The following is a 19131-nucleotide window of genomic DNA, read 5'->3' as shown; positions in this document are numbered from 1 at the left end:
CAGGAAAGACCCAACAGGCCGGGGTCTCTCTTCTCTAGAAACAGGAAGGCTGAAGGGGGAGGGGGGTTGGGGGAGTGACCTGATCGAGGTCTTTAAAATTCTGGAAGGGTTTCGATAGGGTCGACGTAGAGAAGATGGTTGGGGGAGTGGGGTGGGGTGGGGTGGGGGAGACCAGGACTCGGTGGGGCCATCAATATAAGTCAGTCATTAATAAATCCAATCGGGAATTCAGGAGAAACTTCTTTACCCAGAGAGTGGGGAGAATGTGGGACTCCCTCCCGCGGGGAGAATGTGGGACTCGCTCCCACGGGCAGTGGGGAGAATGTGGGACTCGCTCCCACGGGGAGTGGGGAGAATGTGGGACTCGCTCCCACGGGGAGTGGGGAGAATGTGGGACTTGCTCCCATGGGGAGTGGTCGAGGTGAATCGCAGAGATGGATTGAAGGGGGGGAAGCTGGATAAACACATGAGGGAGAGAGGGATAGGACATGTTGATGGGGGTGAGATGAAGAGGGGGGTGGGAGGAGGTGGGAGGAGGCTTGTGTGGAGCAGAAACACCAGCATGGAGCAGAGGGGCCGAATGGTCTGTTTCTGTATTGGGAATATTTTGTCCCAAGGCCTTACTGAGAGGTGGAGTGAGTGGGATCTTTCTAGCCACCGTCTGAACCTAGGATAGACTGGGTCCAATTGCAGCATCTCATTCACTGGCCTGACTGAGGGGATCTCACTGCTTGGGGTATCTCCCCAATCTCTGTAGCTCTGTGACACATGATCGAGGCTGAGAATCACTCTTTAACCAGTATAGGGGAAAACACGTCAGTCAGAACGGCTGAGAGCCGGGGCAGTGGAAAACGTGTGATTAGAAGTGACAAAAACAAAAAAACTGCGGATGCTGGAAAACCAAAACAAAAACAGAACTACCTGGAAAAACTCAGCAGGTCTGGCAGCATCGGCGGAGAAGAAAAGAGTTGACGTTTCGAGTCCTCATGATCCTTCAACAGAACTTGAGTTCGAGTCCAAGAAAGAGTTGAAATATAAGCTGGTTTAAGGTGTGTGTGTGGGGGGGGGGGGGTGTGGACAGTGAAAGAGAGAGAGAGAGAGAGAAGTGGAGGGGAGGTGTGGTTGTAGGGACAAACAAGCAGTGATAGAAGCAGATCATCAAAAGATGTCACAAACAACAGAACAAAAGAACACATAGGTGTTAAAGTTGGTGATATTATCTAAACGAATGTGCTAATTAAGAATGGATGGTAGGGCACTCAAGGTATAGCTCTAGTGGGGGTGGGGAGAGCATAAAAGATTTAAAAATATTTAAAAATAATGGAAATAGGTGGGAAAAGAAAAACCTATATAATTTATTGGAAAAAACAAATGGAAGGGGGAAACAGAAAGGGGGTGGGGATGGAGGAGGGAGCTCAAGACCTAAAGTTGTTGATCTATTGCTCCCTCCGGGACACCCTGGTCCACTCCTCCATCACCCCCTACTCCTCAACCCCCTCCTATGGCACCACCCCATGCCCACGCAAAAGATGCAACACCTGCCCCTTCACTTCCTCTCTCCTCACCGTCCAAGGGCCCAAATACTCTTTTCAAGTGAAGCAGCATTTCACTTGCATTTCCCCCAACTTAGTCTACTGCATTCGTTGCTCCCAATGCGGTCTCCTCTACATTGGAGAGACCAAACGTAAACTGGGCAACCGCTTTGCAGAACACCTGCGGTCTGTCCGCAAGAATGACCCAAACCTCCCTGTCGCTTGCCATTTTAACACTCCACCCTGCTCTCTTGCCCACATGTCTGTCCTTGGCTTGCTGCATTGTTCCAGTGAAGCCCAACGCAAACTGGAGGAACAACACCTCATCTTCCGACTAGGCACTTTACAGCCTTCCGGACTGAATATTGAATTCAACAACTTTAGGTCTTGAGCTCCCACCCCCTTTCTGTTTCTTCCCCCTTCCTTTTGTTTTTTTCCGATAAATTATATAGATTTTTCTTTTCCCACCTATTTCCATTATTTTTAAATATTTTTAAATCTTTTATGCTCTCCCCACCCCCACTAGAGCTATACCTTGAGTGCCCTACCATCCATTCTTAATTAGCACATTCGTTTAGATAATATCACCAACTTTAACACCTATGTGTTCTTTTGTTCTGTTGTTTGTGACATCTTTTGATGATCTGCTTCTATCACTGCTTGTTTGTCCCTACAACCACACCAACCCCCTCCACTTCTCTCTCTCTCCCCACCTCCCCCCCACCACACACACACACCTTAAACCAGCTTATATTTCAACTCTTTCTTGGACTCGAACTCAAGTTCTGTCGAAGGGTCATGAGGACTCGAAACGTCAACTCTTTTCTTCTCCACCGATGCTGCCAGACCTGCTGAGTTTTTCCAGGTAATTCTGATTATAAGTGACAATGGGTTCTATCTCAGGGAGAGATGTTGTCCTGTTGTCAAGTGCGCCTCCTGTTGGGAACTGTGGGAGGTAGCATCTCCACAAAAGCCTTTGTAAGGAGGAAAATACATAACATGGGGCCTGAGTTGGCAAAGGATCTTCCATTTTAACCCCCTGCCACCAGAATCCCAAAGTTCGTCTCTCCTGGTAACAACCTCCAACTTTACCTTAACTGAAATAAAAACAGAAAATGCCAGAAAAGCTCAGCAGGTCCTGACAGCGTCTGTGGAGAGAGAAACAGAGTTAACCTCTCGAGTCTGCCTGACCCTCCTTCAGCTCTGAAGAGTCACACGGACTCGAAACGTTAACTCTGGTTCTCTCTCCACAGAGGCTGCCGGACCTGCCGAGATTTCCCAGTATTTTCAGATCCGCAGCATTTTGATTTCTTCGCAACTGAGTTCTGCTGTCTCGGCGACACACAGACGTCGATTGACGAACGTGAGAAATGGGGACAGGAGTAAGGCCCATACTCCGCCAGTCAATAAAGGTGAAGGTCGACCTTCTACCTCAACTCCACTTTCCCACCCTATCCCCGTCGTTGCCAAAACTCTATCGACCTCTCTCGCTCTTGAATCTACTGAGCATCCTCAGTCCCCTCTGGGTAGAGAATTCCAAAGATTCACCAGTGAAGAAATTCCTCCTCACCTCAATCCAAAATGGCCGACCCCTTATCCTGAGACTGTGGTCCCCGTGTTCCAGACTCTCCGGCCGGAGGAAGGGAGGGATCTGCCTCTTAGCATCGACCCCGTCAAAACTCCCCTCAGGATTCTATGCTTCACTTTGTTCCCCTTGTATTCTCCTGAGCTCCAGAGAGCGCAGGCTCATTCTGTTCCGAGGTAAATCTTTTCCTCTCAGAGGGTCGTCGGTCTGGTCGTCCGAGGTTGGGCGACTATCAGGTTGGAAGCTGTGGAGGGAAGATCTCCAGAGGAGATGAGGTCAGTGACAGTGCTGGAAACAACGGCTTGATGTTCAGAGGTGGGGTCATGGTCCAGGGAGAGGTAGGAGGACGTGTCTGCGAGTTGACGCTCAGCCTCTGCGAGGTAGAGGTCAGTGCGCCAGACAACAACAGCACCGCCCTTGTCAGCGGGTTTGATGACAATGTCAGGGTGGACCTGAGAGAACGGAGTGCAGCAAGTTCAGAGAGAGACAGGTGAGTGCCACTTTCAAAAACAGTCCCTCTGACATGTCCTCCTTCTTCCTTAACCGAGGTTTTCCACCCACGGTGGTTGACAGGGCCCTCAACCGTGTCCAGCCCATCTCCCGCGCATCCGCCCTCACACTTTCCTCTCCCTCCCAGAAACATGATAGGCTCCCCCTTGTCCTCACTTATCACCCCACCAGCCTCCGCATGCAAAGGATCATCCTCCGTCATTTCCACCAACTCCAGCATGATGCCACCACCAAACACATCTTCCCTTCACCGCCCCCCCCCACCCCCGGCGGCATTCCGCAGGGATCATTCCCTCTGGGACACCCCGGTCCACTCCTCCATCACCCCCTACACCTCAACCCCCTCCCACGGCACCTTCCCATGCAACCGCAGAAGGTGCAACACCTTTGCTTCCCCTCTTCTCACCGTCCAAGGGTCCAAACACTCCTTTCAAGTGAAGCAGCATTTCACTTGCACTTCCCTCAATTTAGTCTACTGCATCCATTGCTCCCAATGCGGTCTCCTCTACATTGGAGAGACCAAACGCAGACTGGGTGACCGCTTTGCAGAACACCTTCGGTCTGTCCGCAAGCACGACCCAGACCTCCCTGTGGCTTGCCATTTTAACACTCCACCCTGCTCTCTTGCCCACATGTCTGTCTTTGGCCTGCTGCAATGTTCCAGTGAAGCCCAACGCAAACTGGAGGAACAGAACCTCATCTTCCAACTAGGCACTTTACAGCCTGAATATTGAGTTCAACAACTTTAGATCATGAACTCTCTCCTCTATCCCCACCCCCTTTCCGATCCCCCCCTTTTTTTCCAATAATTTATATAGATTTTTCTTTTCTCACCTATTTCTATTATTTTTAAATGTATTTCCATCCATTGTTTTATCTCTACCTTTTAGCCTGTTTCGATTCCTTCCCCCCACCCCCACTAGGACTATCTGTACCTTGCTCGTCCTGCTTTCTACCCTTAATTAGCACATTCCTTAGATAATATCACCATCTTCAACACCTCTTTGTCCTTTTGTCTCTGACATCTTTTCGTTATCTCCACCTATCACTGGCCCCCTATCCAGCTCTTCCCCCCCACTTAAACCAGCTTATATTTCACCTCTTTTCTATTTCTCCTTAGTTCTGTTGAAGAGTCATGCGGACTCGAAACGTTAACTGTGTCCCTCTCCGCAGATGCTGCCAGACCTGCTGAGTTTTTCCAGCTATTTTTATTTTTATTTTTGTTTTGGATTTCCAGCATCCGCAGTTTTTAGCTTTTATAACCTCCTTGCTCTTTATGCGCCTATTAATAAAGTCCAGGATCCCATAATGCTTTATTAACCACTCTCTCTCAACCTGTCTTGCCACCTTCAATGATTTGTGCACATATACCCCCAGGACCCTCTGCTCCTGCACCCCCTTTAGAGTTGTACCCCCTATTTTATATTGTCTCTCCTCGTTCTTCCTACCAAAATGAATCATTTCATGCTTCTCTGCATTAAACGTCATCTGCCACCTGTCAGCCCACTTGTCCCATGTCCACCCCCAGGTCTTAAACAATTTGAGCCCTGGACTGAAAATCAGTGGCCACCTCACCCCGTTGGGGTGGACAGAATAAAAAGACTGTAGGATGGGAGGTAAACCTGCACTGTGGAGGAATGAGATTAAATAGTTCATGAGTTTGGAGGTGATGCTGGGGTGTTGGGTGGGGGGAGGGGGCGGTGCGCCTTTAAATGGCCCTGACGTCATCGCGCTTTTGCTTCACGACAGCGTCAGAGGGGGCGGGGCGAGGCGAGGCCTGGCCCGGCTTGGCTTGAGGGCGGCTGTCAATCCCATTTGCGGCAGGAGGTCGAGCGGGACGGCAGCGCCGCCATGAGTTTGTTTGGATTGTTCCGAGGTTTCTTCGGCTTCCCGGACAGGGGGAGAGGGTGAGAGAGCCGGAGAAATACCCCCTTAAATACCCCCAATAACCCCTTAAATACCGCCAGTACCCCCACCCGGACAGGGGGAGCGGGTGAGAGAGCTGGATAAATACCCCCTTAAATACCCCCAATAACCCCTTAAATACCGCCAGTACCCCCACCCGGACAGGGGGAGCGGGTGAGAGAGCTGGATAAATACCCCCTTAAATACCCCCAATAACCCCTTAAATACCGCCAGTACCCCCACCCGGACAGGGGGAGCGGGTGAGAGAGCTGGATAAATACCCCCTTAAATACCCCCAATAACCCCTTAAATACCGCCAGTACCCTCAATAACCCCTTAAATGCCCCCCAGTACCCCCACCCGGACAGGGGGAGAGGGTGAGAGAGCCAGATAAATACTCTCAATACCCCCTTAAATACCTCCCAATAACCCCTTAAATATCCCCCCCCCTCCCGGAGAGAATGAGAGAACCGGATAAATACCCCCTTAAATACCCCCCAGTACCCCCACCCGGACAGGGGGAGAGGGTGAGCGAGCCGGATAAATACTCTCAATACCCCCTTAAATACCTCCCAATACCCCCTTAAATATCCCCCCCCCCCCCGGAGAGAATGAGAGAGCCGGATAAATACCCCCTTAAATACCCCCAATGCCCCCTTAAATACCCTCACCTGGAGAGAATGAGAGAGCCGGATAAATACCCTCACCCGGAGAGAGGGAGAGGGTGAGAGAGCCGGATAAATACCCTCAATACCCCCTTAAATACCTCCCAATACCCCCACCCAGGGAGAGGGTGAGAGGGCCGGATAAATACTCCCAACACCTCCTTAAATACCCCCACCCGGAGAGAGGGAGAGGGTCAGAGAGTAGGATAAATACCCCCTTACCTAAACGAAATACCCCCTTAAATATCCTCAAAGCCCTCTTAAATATCCCAAATGCCCTGACCCAGGGAGAAGGTGAGAGAGCTGGATAAATACCATCTTAAGTACACAAAATACCCCTCAAATACCCTCAATATCCCTTAAATACCCCACATATACCCCCTTCTGCAGAGAGGAGCAGGAAGAGGATGAGAAAGCGGGATAAATACCCGCTTAAATACATCTTAAATATCCTCAATACCCCAAATACGCCATGTTTACCCCCACCTGGAGAGAGGGAGAGAGAGCCAGATAAATACCCCCTTTAATACACAATACTCCAAATACCCCTCCTGGAGAGAGGAGGGCGAGACCAAGAGAGCCAGATAAATACCCCCTCCTGGAGAGAGAGAGAGAGAGAGAGAGAGAGCAGAATAAATAACCCCTTAATTACCATAAATAATGCCCTAAATATCTCCTCCTTAATAATAAATATCCCAGTTGGATAGATACCCCTTACAAACCACAAATACCCCAATAAATACCCTCTCCCAGAGAGGGGGAAAGAGAGTGAGATAAGTACCTCAAATATAAATGTCCTAAATACCCCAGAAAGAAGGGGAGGATAACCCTTAACCCTCTAAATAATAAATACCCCGTCCCATAGAGAGGGAGAGGGTAAGAGAGTCGGATAAATACCTTAATAAATACCCTCCCAATATTGTCGTCTACTCCTCCCCCCCAACCACGGCGAGAGGAGAGGAGGGGAGGGATGGTGAGAGAGGCCGGACAACCCTCTAAACACAAAATGCCTGGATAATATTTACAGATTGTGGGTTTAATTGCAGGGATCCGTTCTTCCATGGGATGACACTGGATGATGAGGACGAGGACGAGGATGACGAGTTTTTCAACCATCGCCAGGGTGACAGCTTTGGCTTTGGTTTCGGACCTGATGGATGGCACTTTGACGATGGGTTTACCGGTCTTTTCCGCGAGATGGATGAACTTTTCAAAGGAATTGGAAGCTGGGAGACGCCCATCAAACAGTTTGGTGGGTTCAGACTCACTTTTCAAATCGCCCTTTTTTTTTCAATCCTCATCGTTCGTTCACTCTGGACTTAATGGAACAGTAAACTGACGGCGACGGTGCAGCACTCCCTCAGTACTGACCCTCCGACAGTGCGGCAGTCCCTCAGCACTGACCCTCCGACAGTGCAGCGCTCCCTCAGTACTGACCCTCCGACAGTGCAGCGCTCCCTCAGTACTGACCCTCCAACAGTGCGACACTCCCTCAGTACTGACCCTCCCACAGTGCAGCACTCCCTCAGTACTGACCCTCCGACAGTGCGGCACTCCCTCAGTACTGACCCTCCGACAGTGCGGCACTCCCTCAGCACTGACCCTCTGACAGTGCAGCACTCCCTCAGTACTGACCCTCCGACAGTGCAGCACTCCCTCAGCACTGACCCTCCGACAGTGCGGCACTCCCTCAGTACTGACCCTCCGACAGTGCAGCGCTCTGAATCCGTCTCATGATGGGTCTGAACACTTGAATAACTGACTATATTCAAACAGCCTGTTTGGCGTGTGACGGCCTTTAGCCTGACCTCAGTTCACGAGGGTACTCAAAGAAAGTAAATGCAGAGTGTAAAGGAAGGTCAGAGTAAGCACGTATTTTTTTTCCTCTTCTCTCTTAAGTGCAGAATTTCCTGGGATTGAACCCTATCCCTATGCTGGAGGCTCGGCCGAGGGGAGCAGACGATCCCCTCGCGATTGGATGTTGAAACAGCCGGACAGCGACCACCCCGAGCGGCGTGGCGAGGAGGACCGTGTCCCAGAGCCTGGCGCTGGCCCGCGGGATAGACCCACTCCGGAGGGGCCGAGTGGCGGTCCCCTGACTCCCTACAGAAGACCATGGAATCCATCCAGTTTTGTAAGATCCATCGGCGTCGGAACTGATTGCTGACGAGGAGCGGACTGGGCTCCCTCCTGTGTTAGTGGGAACGTGGGAGGAGGAGGAGGAGGAGGAGGAGGCCAATCAGCCCCTCCAGGTTGTTCCTTGCCCATTCAGTCAGGTCGTGGCTGAGCTGTATTTTACCTCCATCTACCCGTCTTGGCTCTGGAGCCCTTAAACCCCTTAACCCAACAAAATCCATCTCAGTTTTCAAATTTCCAGTGGACCACCACAGAATTTTCGTGGTGGTGGGGGGGGAGGGGGGAGAGAGAGTTCCAGATTCCCTCTGTCCCCTGTGTGTGTGTGTGTGTGTGTGTGTGTGTGTGTGTGTGTGTGTGTGAAATGCTTCCTGACATCACCCCTGAATGGCCTGGCTCCCATTTTAAGGTTCTGTCCCCACCCCCACTCGTTCTGGACTCTCTCTCTCTCTCTCTCTCCCCCCCGCACCCCCCACCAGAGGAAATAGTTTCTCTCTATCGACCCTTTCGAATCCTTTAATCATCTTAAACCCCCTCGACTCGATCGCCCCTTCATCTCCCACCCTTGAGGGGATACAAGCCGAGTCTGTGTGTGTGTGTGTGTGTGTGTGTGTGTGTGTGTGTGTGTGTGTGAGACCCACCCTCGGAGTTTAACCCTTTCAGCCCCGGGATCGCTCTGGGGAGTGCGCGCTGGTCCCCCTCCCCCCAGCGCAGGAATGGAGCGGGAGAGAGTTTGAACATTCCCCCCCCCCGAACCCTGTGCCCCCCCAGCTTGGGCTGGGCTGCCCACTCCCTGCACCTCTGCTGGGGAGTTCGCTGCCATTCTCACAGGACTGCTGGAGCCTAGGAGGTAATCCCTCCCCCCAGCATCAAGCAAGAAGGTGCCACTGCACCTACACTGCAGCTCGGAAACCCCTCTTGGAGTTCGCTGCCCGGACTTGGGGGCTTGGTGCGCGTGACACACGAATTAGGAGCAGGAGGAGGCCATTGGGCCCCTCGAGCCTGTTCCATCGTTCAGTTAGATCGTGGCTGGTCTGACTGTGCCACTTTCCTGCCTGAACCCCTGCCCCATAACCCTCGACTCCCCTTGTGGATCAAAAATCTGTCGATTATTCAATATATCCAATGCCCCAGCCTCTACCTCTCTCTGGGAGAGAGAATTCCACAGAGAGCAGTGGAAAGAATTTCCTCCTCATCTCTGTCTCACATGGGAGACGCCTTATTTTGAAACTGCCCCTCTCGTTCTAGATTCCACCCCCCCCACCCCACCACGAGGGGAAACACCTTAGCATCCACCCTGTCAAGCCCCCCCTCTCAGAATCTTGCATGTCTCAATAAGATCCCCGCTCGTTCTTCTAAACTCCAATGGGAACAGGCCCAATCTGCTCAATCCCCCCTCATAAGACAAACCCCCTCCATCCCAGGAATCAGCCGAGTGAACCTTCTCTGAACTGCTTCCAATGCGAGTGTATCCCTGCTTAAGTTAGGAGGCCAAAGCCATACACAGTGCTCCAGGTGCAGTCTCACCAATGCCCTGTACAGACTTCCCTACTTTTATACTCCATCCCCCTGGCAACAAAGGCCAACGTCCCACTTGCCTTCCCGAATTACTTGCTGTAGCTGCACGCTGTTGTTTTTGGGATTTGTGTTTGAGGGGACCCAGTACGCGTGTGGCCCACAGGTGAGGAGGGTGCCACTTCAGTACCCCCTGTGTTTGGATAGATCGCTACCTGGACTCATGTGCGCCTGGCGGTTGCTTGGATGTGGTACACAGTGGGTGGGGGATGCAGCCCAGAGGGGGCGGGGGTGGGGAGAGCGAGGTCTCCGAGTCGTCGCTCAGATGTCTAATCTCCGCTCTTTCTCTGTTGTAGTTTGAAGACGTGTGGAAGACTTGGAGACATGAAGACAGTGTGAAAGAGGACAAGGGTACGTTCGCTGTGGGCAAAGGGCCTTCTCCTTTCAGCATTCGGTGCGCTGGCCAGGAGGCAGACTGCCGGCTGCGTGTCTCGGAGATACCCACGTGATGGGGCGTCGGCCAGATTGCAAGCTGTAATTCACCCCTCCCTGTGGGACAGGACAGCCCTGTTTCCTGCCCCCCCTAATACCAGTGGCGCTACGTCGCTGACTGGTTGGCAACACACGATGCCAGGAAGCACAAGTGCCCTCCTCTGAAACCCTTTCCTGTAACCTCCTCCAGACCTGACACCCCTCCCTATCTCTGTAACCTCCTCCAGCCCCTACACCCCTCCCTATCTCTGTAACCTCCTCTAGCCCCTACACCCCTCCCTATCTCTGTAACCTCCTCCAGACCCAACACCCCTCCCTATCTCTGTAACCTCCTCCAGCCCCTACACCCCTCCCTATCTCTGTAACCTCCTTCAGACCCAACACCCCTTCCTATCTTTGTAACCTCCTCCAGCCCCTATACCCCTCCCTATCTCTGTAACCTCCTCCAGCCCTTACATCCCTCCCTATCTCTGTAACCTCCTCCAGCACCTACACCCCTCCCTATCTCTGTAACCACCTCCAGCCTCTACACCCCTCCCTATCTCTGTAACCTCCTCCAGCCCCTACACCCCTCCCTATCTCTGTAACCTCCTCCAGCCCTTACATCCCTCCCTATCTCTGTAACCTCCTCCAGCACCTACACTCCTCCATATCTCTGTAACCACCTCCAGCCCTTACATCCCTCCCTATCTCTGTAACCTCCTCCAGCCCCTACACCCCTCCCTATCTCTGTAACCTCCAACACCCCCTATACCCCTCCCTATCTCTGTAACCTCCTCCAGCCCCTACACCCCTCCCTATCTCTGTAACCTCCTCCACCCCCTATACCCCTCCCTATCTCTGTAACCTCCTCCAGCCCCTCCACCCCTCCCTATCTCTGTAACCTCCTCCAGCCCCTACACCCCTCCCTATCTCTGTAACCTCCTCCAGACCTGACACCCCTCCCTATCTCTGTAACCTCCTCCAGTACTGAGGGAGTGCCGCACTGTCAGAGGGTCAGTACTGAGGGAGTGCCGCAATGTCAGAGGGTCAGTACTGAGGGAGTGCCGCACTGTCGGAGGGTCAGTAGTGAGGGAGCGCCGCACTGTTGGAGGGTCAGTACAGAGGGAATGCCGCACTGTTGGACTGTCAGTACTGAGGGAGCGCCGCACTGTCGGAGGGTCAGTACTGAGGGAGTGCCGCACTGTCGGAGGGTCAGCACTGAGGGAGCGCCGCACTGTCGGAGGGTCAGTACTGAGGGAGAGCCGCACTGTCAGAGGGTCAGTACTGAGGGAGTGCTGCACTGTCGGAGGGTTAGTACTGAGGGAGTGCCGCACTGTCGGAGGGTCAGGACTGAGGGAGCGCCGCACTGTCGGAGTGTCAGTACTGAGGGAGTGCCGCACTGTCGGAGGGTCAGTACTGAGGGAGCGCTGCACTGTCGGAGGGTTAGTAGTGAGGGAGAGCCGCACTGTCAGTGCTTACTTCTCTATGTTGAAACCTTAAATTGACACCCCCGTCTACCCTCTCAGGTGGATGTAAAACATCTTGTGGGCACTACTGAAAGAAGAGCAGTGGTTGAGTTCTTCCCCCAGTGTCCTTGGGACCAAAATCTATCCTTCCGTTAACATCACAAAACAGATGATCTGATTCAGCTAACTAATAAGAGAAGGGATTAAACGGGGAAGCTTCCTGCTCCCTGTACCTCATTCCCACCCATTGGGAACGCCCCTGCCTGCGCTAGATTTCTATTTCCGTTTGCTGACACTCAAATCAGGTCAGAGGAGAGCACAGCTAACTCCCAAACTCCCTTTCCCCCCGCAGACCTGGACTCCACGGTGAATTCTGAAGGCCTGGAAAAGATCCTGAAGCCCTCTGAACCCGAGACGAAATCCTACTTCAAGAGCGTCTCTGTGTCGAAAGTCGTCCTTCCTGACGGGGTGGGTGGTCTTTGAGGGAGCACCTCTACAATACTCCACCCCACCACTCAACCCACGCCCTGCAAATGCTTTCACCTCAGTGGGGCGTGCAAGGCAGCAGACCGAACTCCGACGACGCCACTTGGCCGTAGAATTGTGAGGCCGCAGTCTGGCAAAGGTCCACCCGGCGCCAGCCACAAATCCCTCTTACAATGAAAGGTGGGAGGAGGTCCCCATGTTTTATTGTACTGAACCAACCCGTGCTCGCAGAACACCGTACATAATGTCTCACCGTTAGCTGCGATTTTGCGATTGGACAGCACCCACTGAACAACCCCTAGCACGCTGCGAATTGCGCCAGCAACCAGTTTAAGATGATCAGTCTGGCCCGCGATGTGGCTCACTTACACATGCTAGAAACAACATGTATTCAAATGCGAGGACCTGTCCTCTTGCAGCCAAAAGGAACATGTTCAGGCCTTGCGGCTTTTTAAAAAAAATTAAATCAAGGAGGGGAGGGCGATAGTTGCCTGATGCGTTCTACAGGGCGACGCCTCCACCAATCAGAGCCGACTTGCCAACCAATCAGCACCCTTTTCGCGTGCGGTATAAATTGTCGTTCCCTTTGAAATTTGGCACTGTTGCAATGCTGTCCTGATGAGTGCAAGATGAAAAGATTTGACAGAATGTGTCTTTTTGCTTTACCCACACCGCCCCCCCCGCCCCCCCGCAATACTCAAGCTCTTTGCAACCGAGCGACTATGGTTAATTTATTTTATTGCCCCCGCCCCGTTGAACTGTGCGATGTCAGCCCTGGAGTGATCGGAGTCTGCAAACTGACTTCTCTTGTGTATGGCACTTGGCTCTTTCCTTCTTCCCCCCCCCCCCCCCACACCAAACCCCCCCCCCCCCCCCCCCCTCCCCCACACAAACACAACCCTAACCACCCCACCCCCCCAAGTTCTCACACCATCAGTCATGCAGCAGGTGTGGATTTTCGATGACCGGTGGGGTGCCACTTGTTTGCTGAGCCTCGCTTTGCGATGCCTGAACATGCTCCTTTTGGCTGCAAGAGGACAGGTCCTCGCATTTGAATACATGTTGTTTCTAGCATGTGTAAGTGAGCCACATCACGGGCCAGACTGATCATCTTAAACTGGTTGTTGGCGCAATTCGTAGCGCACTGGGGGTTGTTCAGTAGGTGCTGTCCAGTCGCAAAATCACAGTGGGGTGGGGGCAGGAGCACAGGTTCTCCCCCCCTCCCCCAACCACAGGCGGGAAGCAGAGACGGCCAAAGGGTCGGCTGCTGCTATTGGACTGTGGAAGGCATTGCGGCCAGGTCCGATCCCGCCTGAGGCCGGGTGCCTGACAAAGGTGGAGGGGGAGGTGATGGGGTGGGGTGGGTGGGGGCTGCCCTCTGGCATCCCCCTCTCCCTGTGGAAACCAGTTGGCAGCGGGGCTAGCGGAGGGGAGTGGGCTGGCTCCCGTCACAGGGTCTTTGCCGAGTCCCCGGTTGGTGCGGTGAGAGTGTGACCGCTTCATGACCGGGCCGCAGATGGCTGGACGCAGAAGCTGAAGTGTCTCTCTGGACGACGCTTAGTCCGTTCAGGCGTCTTGGACCAGCTGTGATCTCCTGAGGGAGTTGGGGGGGGGGGATATTCCCCAGAGTATTATTGGGTCTTTTTTTCTTCTGACCTGCTCCCAGGAGGCTAGGAAGTGAGTTGGTCACCTTGCGATGCCCTACCTAGCTGAATAGGCTACTTGCTGTCAACTCAACCTGCACTGCCTGTGGAACCGAACGCCAGCCCGGTTCAGAATGGGGGCTTCTGGGAGATGAAGAGGTTGGGGAGGATGGTTGGTGGGAGGGGGGGTTTGGGGCAGGATGGTGGGGGATGGTGCAGAGGATCCGATGTAGAAATTGCCTCTGCTTTCAGCGTGGGAAAAGCTCTCAAAATGTCTTTTTTAAAAAAACTTCCACCCCCCAGAGCGTGGAGGAGCGTCGCGTAACACGGGACGGTGAAGGGAATGAGGAGACCAGAGTAACTCGGACGCACGGAGAGCAGTCGTACACCACAGTGACGCAGAGGGACGCGCAAGGGAAGGAGGAGCAGACAGAGCGGATGCTCAACATGGACGACCGTGAGTTCCCGGGGTAGTCGTGGGGGCGTTAGGGGCAGGATTCTCAGCAGCTCTGAGACAGCGTGTTGAAAAATAATCCATGAAGCCGATCGCAATCGGGGTGGCCCTGGGTTGGGTTGGGGTGGGGTGGGGATAGGGGATGGGTGCAGAGGGTAAATAATAAACACAAGGGACCCTGGGGTGAGGAGATAAGTCCACCTGGGGGGTTCTCATTACAGATCGTTATCCAGTAACTTGGCAGGTTGTGTGTGTGTGGGTGATAGTCACCGTGTATGTCTTCATGTCTTTGTGTGTCGCTGTGTGTTCGCTGTGCGTGCGTGTCTTGTGTGTGTTGCTGTGTGTGTGCGTGTGTGTCACCAAGTGTGTCTCTGCCTGTCTCTTGCTGTGTGTCTGTTTTGCTCTATGTGTGTGTGTCGCTGTCTGTGTGTGTCACTGCGTGTACCTTTGTGTGCGTGTGTGTGTTTCGCTGTGTATGTCTGTATGTGTCGAGTGAGTGTTGTGTGTTTCCATGTGTTGTGTCTGTGTGTGTGCCTTGAGTGAGTGTTCTGTGTGTGTCTGTGTGTGCGCGCGAATGTTCTGTCTGTGTTGAATGAGTGTTCTGTGTGTGTTTGTGTTTGTGTGTGTTGAGTGTGGGTGGGTGGATGTTGCTGCGTGTCTGTGTGTGTTCTGTGTATATGTGTGCCTGTATGTGTTGGGTGAGTGTTCTCTGTGTGTGCCTGTGTGTGTTGAGTGAGTGCTGTGCATATGTGTGCCTGTGTGTATTGAGTGAGTGCTGTGTGTGTGTGTGTTGAGTGAGTGCTCTGTGTGTAAATGTGTGCCTGTGTGTATTGAGTGTTCTGTGTGTGTGTTGACAGTGTTCTCTGCGTGTGAGTTCTGTGTGTTGAACGTTCTGTGTGTGTGTATGTTGAGTGTTTTGTGTGTGTTGAGAGTGTCCTCTTTGTGTGTGTGTTGAGTGAATGTGTGTGTGTTGAGTGAATGTGTGTGTGTTGAGTCAGTGTGTGTGTGTTGAGTCAGTGTGTGTGTGTTGAGTCAGTGTGTGTGTTGAGTCAGTGTGTGTGTTGAGTCAGTGTGTGTGTGTCGAGTGAGTGCGTGTGTGTCGAGTGAGTGTGTGTGTGTGTGTGTCAAGTGAGTGTGTGTGTGTGTGTCGAGTGAGTGTGTGCGTGTGTGTCGAGTGAGTGTGTGCGTGTGTGTCGAGTGAGTGTGTGCGTGTGTGTCGAGTGAGTGTGTGCGTGTGTGTCGAGTGAGTGTGTGCGTGTGTCGAGTGAGTGTGTGCGTGTGTCGAGTGAGTGTGTGCGTGTGTGTCGAGTGAGTGAGTGTGTGCGTGTGTGTCTAGTGAGTGTGTGCGTGTGTGTCGAGTGAGTGAGTGTGCGTGTGTGTCGAGTGAGTGTGTGTGTGCGCGTGTGTCGAGTGAGTGAGTGTGTGCGTGTCGAGTGAGTGAGTGTGTGCGTGTGTGTCGAGTGAGTGTGTGCGTGTGTGTCGAGTGAGTGTGTGCGTGTGTGTCGAGTGAGTGTGTGCGTGTGTGTCGAGTGAGTGAGTGTGTGCGTGTGTGTCGAGTGAGTGAGTGTGTGCGTGTGTGTCGAGTGAGTGAGTGTGTGCGTGTGTGTCGAGTGAGTGAGTGTGTGCGTGTGTGTCGTGAGTGAGTGTGTGCGTGTGTGTCGAGAGTGAGTGTGTGCGTGTGTGTCGAGTGAGTGAGTGTGTGCGTGTGTGTCGAGTGAGTGAGTGTGTGCGTGTGTGTCGAGTGAGTGTGTGCGTGTGTGTCGAGTGAGTGAGTGTGTGCGTGTGTGTCGAGTGAGTGAGTGTGTGCGTGTGTGTCGAGTGAGTGTGTGCGTGTGTGTGTGCGCTGAGTGAATGTGTGTGTGTGTGTGCGCTGAGTGAATGTGTGTGTGTGTGCGCTGAGTGAATGTTGTGTGTGTGTGCGCTGAGTGAATGTTGTGTGTGTGTGTGCGCTGAGTGAATGTTGTGTGTGTGTGTGCGCTGAGTGAATGTTGTGTGTGTGTGTGCGCTGAGTGAATGTTGTGTGTGTGTGTGTGCGCTGAGTGAATGTTGTGTGTGTGTGTGTGCGCTGAGTGAATGTTGTGTGTGTGTGTGTGCGCTGAGTGAATGTTGTGTGTGTGTGTGTGCGCTGAGTGAATGTTGTGTGTGTGTGTGTGTGCGCTGAGTGAATGTTGTGTGTGTGTGTGCGCTGAGTGAATGTTGTGTGTGTGTGTGCGCGCTGAGTGAATGTTTGTGTGTGTGCGCGCTGAGTGAATGTTGTGTGTGTGTGTGCGTGTTGAGTGAATGTTGTGTGTGTGTGCGCGCGCTGAGTGAATGTTTTGTGTGTGTGTGCGCGCTGAGTGAATGTTGTGTGTGCGCGCTGAGTGAATGTTGTGTGTGTGCGCTGAGTGAATGTTGTGTGTGTGCGCTGAGTGAATGTTGTGTGTGTGTGTGTGTGTGTGTGCGCTGAGTGAATGTTGTGTGTGTGTGTGCGCTGAGTGAATGTGTGTGTGTGCGCGCTGAGTGAACGTGTGTGTGTGTGTGCGCGCTGAGGGAATGTTGTGTGTGTGTGTGTGCGCTGAGTGAATGTTGTGTGTGTGTGCGCTGAGTGAATGTTGTGTGTGTGTGTGTGCCCGCTGAGTGAATGTGTGTGTGTGTGCGCTGAGTGAACGTGTGTGTGTGCGCTGAGTGAATGTTGTGTGTGTGTGTGTGCGCTGAGTGAATGTTGTGTGTGTGTGTGTGTGCGCTGAGTGAATGTTGTGTGTGTGTGTGCGCTGAGTGAATGTTGTGTGTGTGTGTGCGCTGAGTGAATGTTGTGTATGTGTGTGCGCTGAGTGAATGTTGTGTGTGTGTGTGCGCTGAGTGAATGTTGTGTGTGTGTGTGCGCTGAGTGAATGTTGTGTGTGTGTGTGTGCGATGAGTGAATGTTGTGTGTGTGTGTGTGCGCTGAGTGAATGTTGTGTGTATGTGTGCGCTGAGTGAATGTGTGTGTGTGTGCGCTGAGTGAATGTTGTGTGTGTGTGTGTGCGCTGAGTGAATGTTGTGTGTGTGTGTGCGCTGAGTGAATGTTGTGTGTGTGTGCGCGCTGAGTGAATGTTGTGTGTGTGTGTGCGCGCTGAGTGAATGTGTGTGTGTGTGCGCGCTGAGTGAATGTTGTGTGTGTGTGCGCTGAGTGAATGTTGTGTGTGTGTGTGCGCTGAGTGAATGTTGTGTGTGTGTGCGCGCTGAGTGAATGTTGTGTGTGTGTGTGCGCTGAGTGAATGTTGTGTGTGTGTGTGTGCTGAGTGAATGTTGTGTGTGTGTGTGCGCTGAGTGAATGTTGTGTGTGTGTGTGTGCGCTGAGTGAATGTTGTGTGTGTGTGTGCGCTGAGTGAATGTTGTGTGTGTGTGCGCGCTGAGTGAATGTTGTGTGTGTGTGCGCGCTGAGTGAATGTTGTGTGTGTGCGCGCTGAGTGAATGTTGTGTGTGTGTGCGCGCTGAGTGAATGTTGTGTGTGTGTGTGCGCGCTGAGTGAATGTTGTGTGTGTGTGTGCGCGCTGAGTGAATGTTGTGTGTGTGTGTGTGCGCTGAGTGAATGTGTGTGTGCGCTGAGTGAATGTTCTGTGTGTGTGTGTTGAGGGTTCTGTGTGTGTTTGTGTGTGTTGAGTGTTCTGTGTGTGTGTCTGCTTTTCACATGCAGACTTTAATGCTGGTCTCTGTATGGGGTGTAGTGTACCGACATTCACTCTACATGTACACTGCAGTGAGGAATGGAGGGAAGGAAATAGCATGAGGCACAAATAGACAGGAGAGAGGATGAAGAGGGAACAAATCAGTGAGAACGCCATCACCTCCAAGTCACCCTCCATCCCTCCAATATGGTGAGGTCTGTTCAAATCAGAGCTGTTTGAGAGACAGATTAACAGTCCTAGCTCAGCAGGTAGGGATGGAGTATAAATGCATCATGTTAGTGCATCATGAAGTGGGAGCACGGTACAGAAATGCCCTTGGGCTCACTTTCCTCACCTGTTGGTGGTGGCCCACTTACGGCCTTCTTGTTTCTGTGAAGAATGGTGTGTGCTTACCGCCTGTAATTGTTTTCCTTTCTCTGTGTTGTGTCTCTCTGCCCCCATCCCCGCAGGAGATCTGCAAAGGTTCGCGGAGAAGTTGGATCGCCAGGAGGGAGACGACAGTCTGAGCAAGCAGCGGGCTTTCCGTGACTCGCTGTCCTTCCTCGACAGGCTGCTGAAGGGGATCTTCTCCAGCCGCTGAATGTCGCCCGGCAACTCGGAACTTGGAGAGGAGGAGGAGGAGGGGGTGGGGGGGCTTAATTTAAAAAGCGAAGAGACCATAATTCAACAGGTCGTGGTGTGTGTGTCTGAGTGAGTGAGCGAGCGAGTGAGAATGTGTGTGTGTTCATGAGAGAGAATGTGTGTGTGTATGTTTGTGTCTGTGAGCATGCGTGTGTTTGAGAGTAACTGAGTGTGTGTGTGCGAGAGAATGTTAGTGTGTGTGTGTGCCTGTGAGCATGCGTGTGTTTGAGAGTGACTGGGTGTGTGTATGTGTGCGCGAGATAGAATGTGTGTTTGTGAGAGAATGCTAGTGTGTGTGTGTGTGTGTCTGTCAGTGTGTTTGTGTGTGTGTGTTTGTGTCTGTGAGCATGCATGTGTTTGAGAGTAACTGAGTGTGTGTGTGCGAGAGAATGTTTGTGTGTGTGTGTGTGTGTCTGTGAGCATGCGTGTGTTTGAGAGTGACTGTGTGTGTGTGTGCGCGCGAGCGAATGTGTGTATGCGCGAGTTTTATGTGTA

The 19131-nt window shown here is 52.6% G+C and overlaps 1 protein-coding gene across 1 annotated transcript; it reads left to right on the top strand.

The window, feature by feature from the left end:
• Positions 1–5386: 5386 nt before the first annotated feature.
• hax1 (HCLS1 associated protein X-1) lies at positions 5387–18816 on the top strand. Its single transcript, XM_041181546.1, has 7 exons — positions 5387–5534; positions 7244–7449; positions 8102–8331; positions 10202–10256; positions 12138–12253; positions 14218–14371; positions 18465–18816. The coding sequence occupies exons 1-7, from the start codon at positions 5479–5481 to the stop codon at positions 18593–18595; spliced, it is 948 nt and encodes a 315-aa protein (XP_041037480.1). The 5' UTR covers positions 5387–5478; the 3' UTR covers positions 18596–18816.
• Positions 18817–19131: the final 315 nt, after the last annotated feature.

The sequence above is a fragment of the Carcharodon carcharias genome (assembly GCF_017639515.1).
Source record: "Carcharodon carcharias isolate sCarCar2 chromosome 36 unlocalized genomic scaffold, sCarCar2.pri SUPER_36_unloc_1, whole genome shotgun sequence".
NCBI lineage: Eukaryota > Metazoa > Chordata > Chondrichthyes > Lamniformes > Lamnidae > Carcharodon > Carcharodon carcharias.
This window is presented reverse-complemented; position numbering and strand designations above follow the sequence as displayed.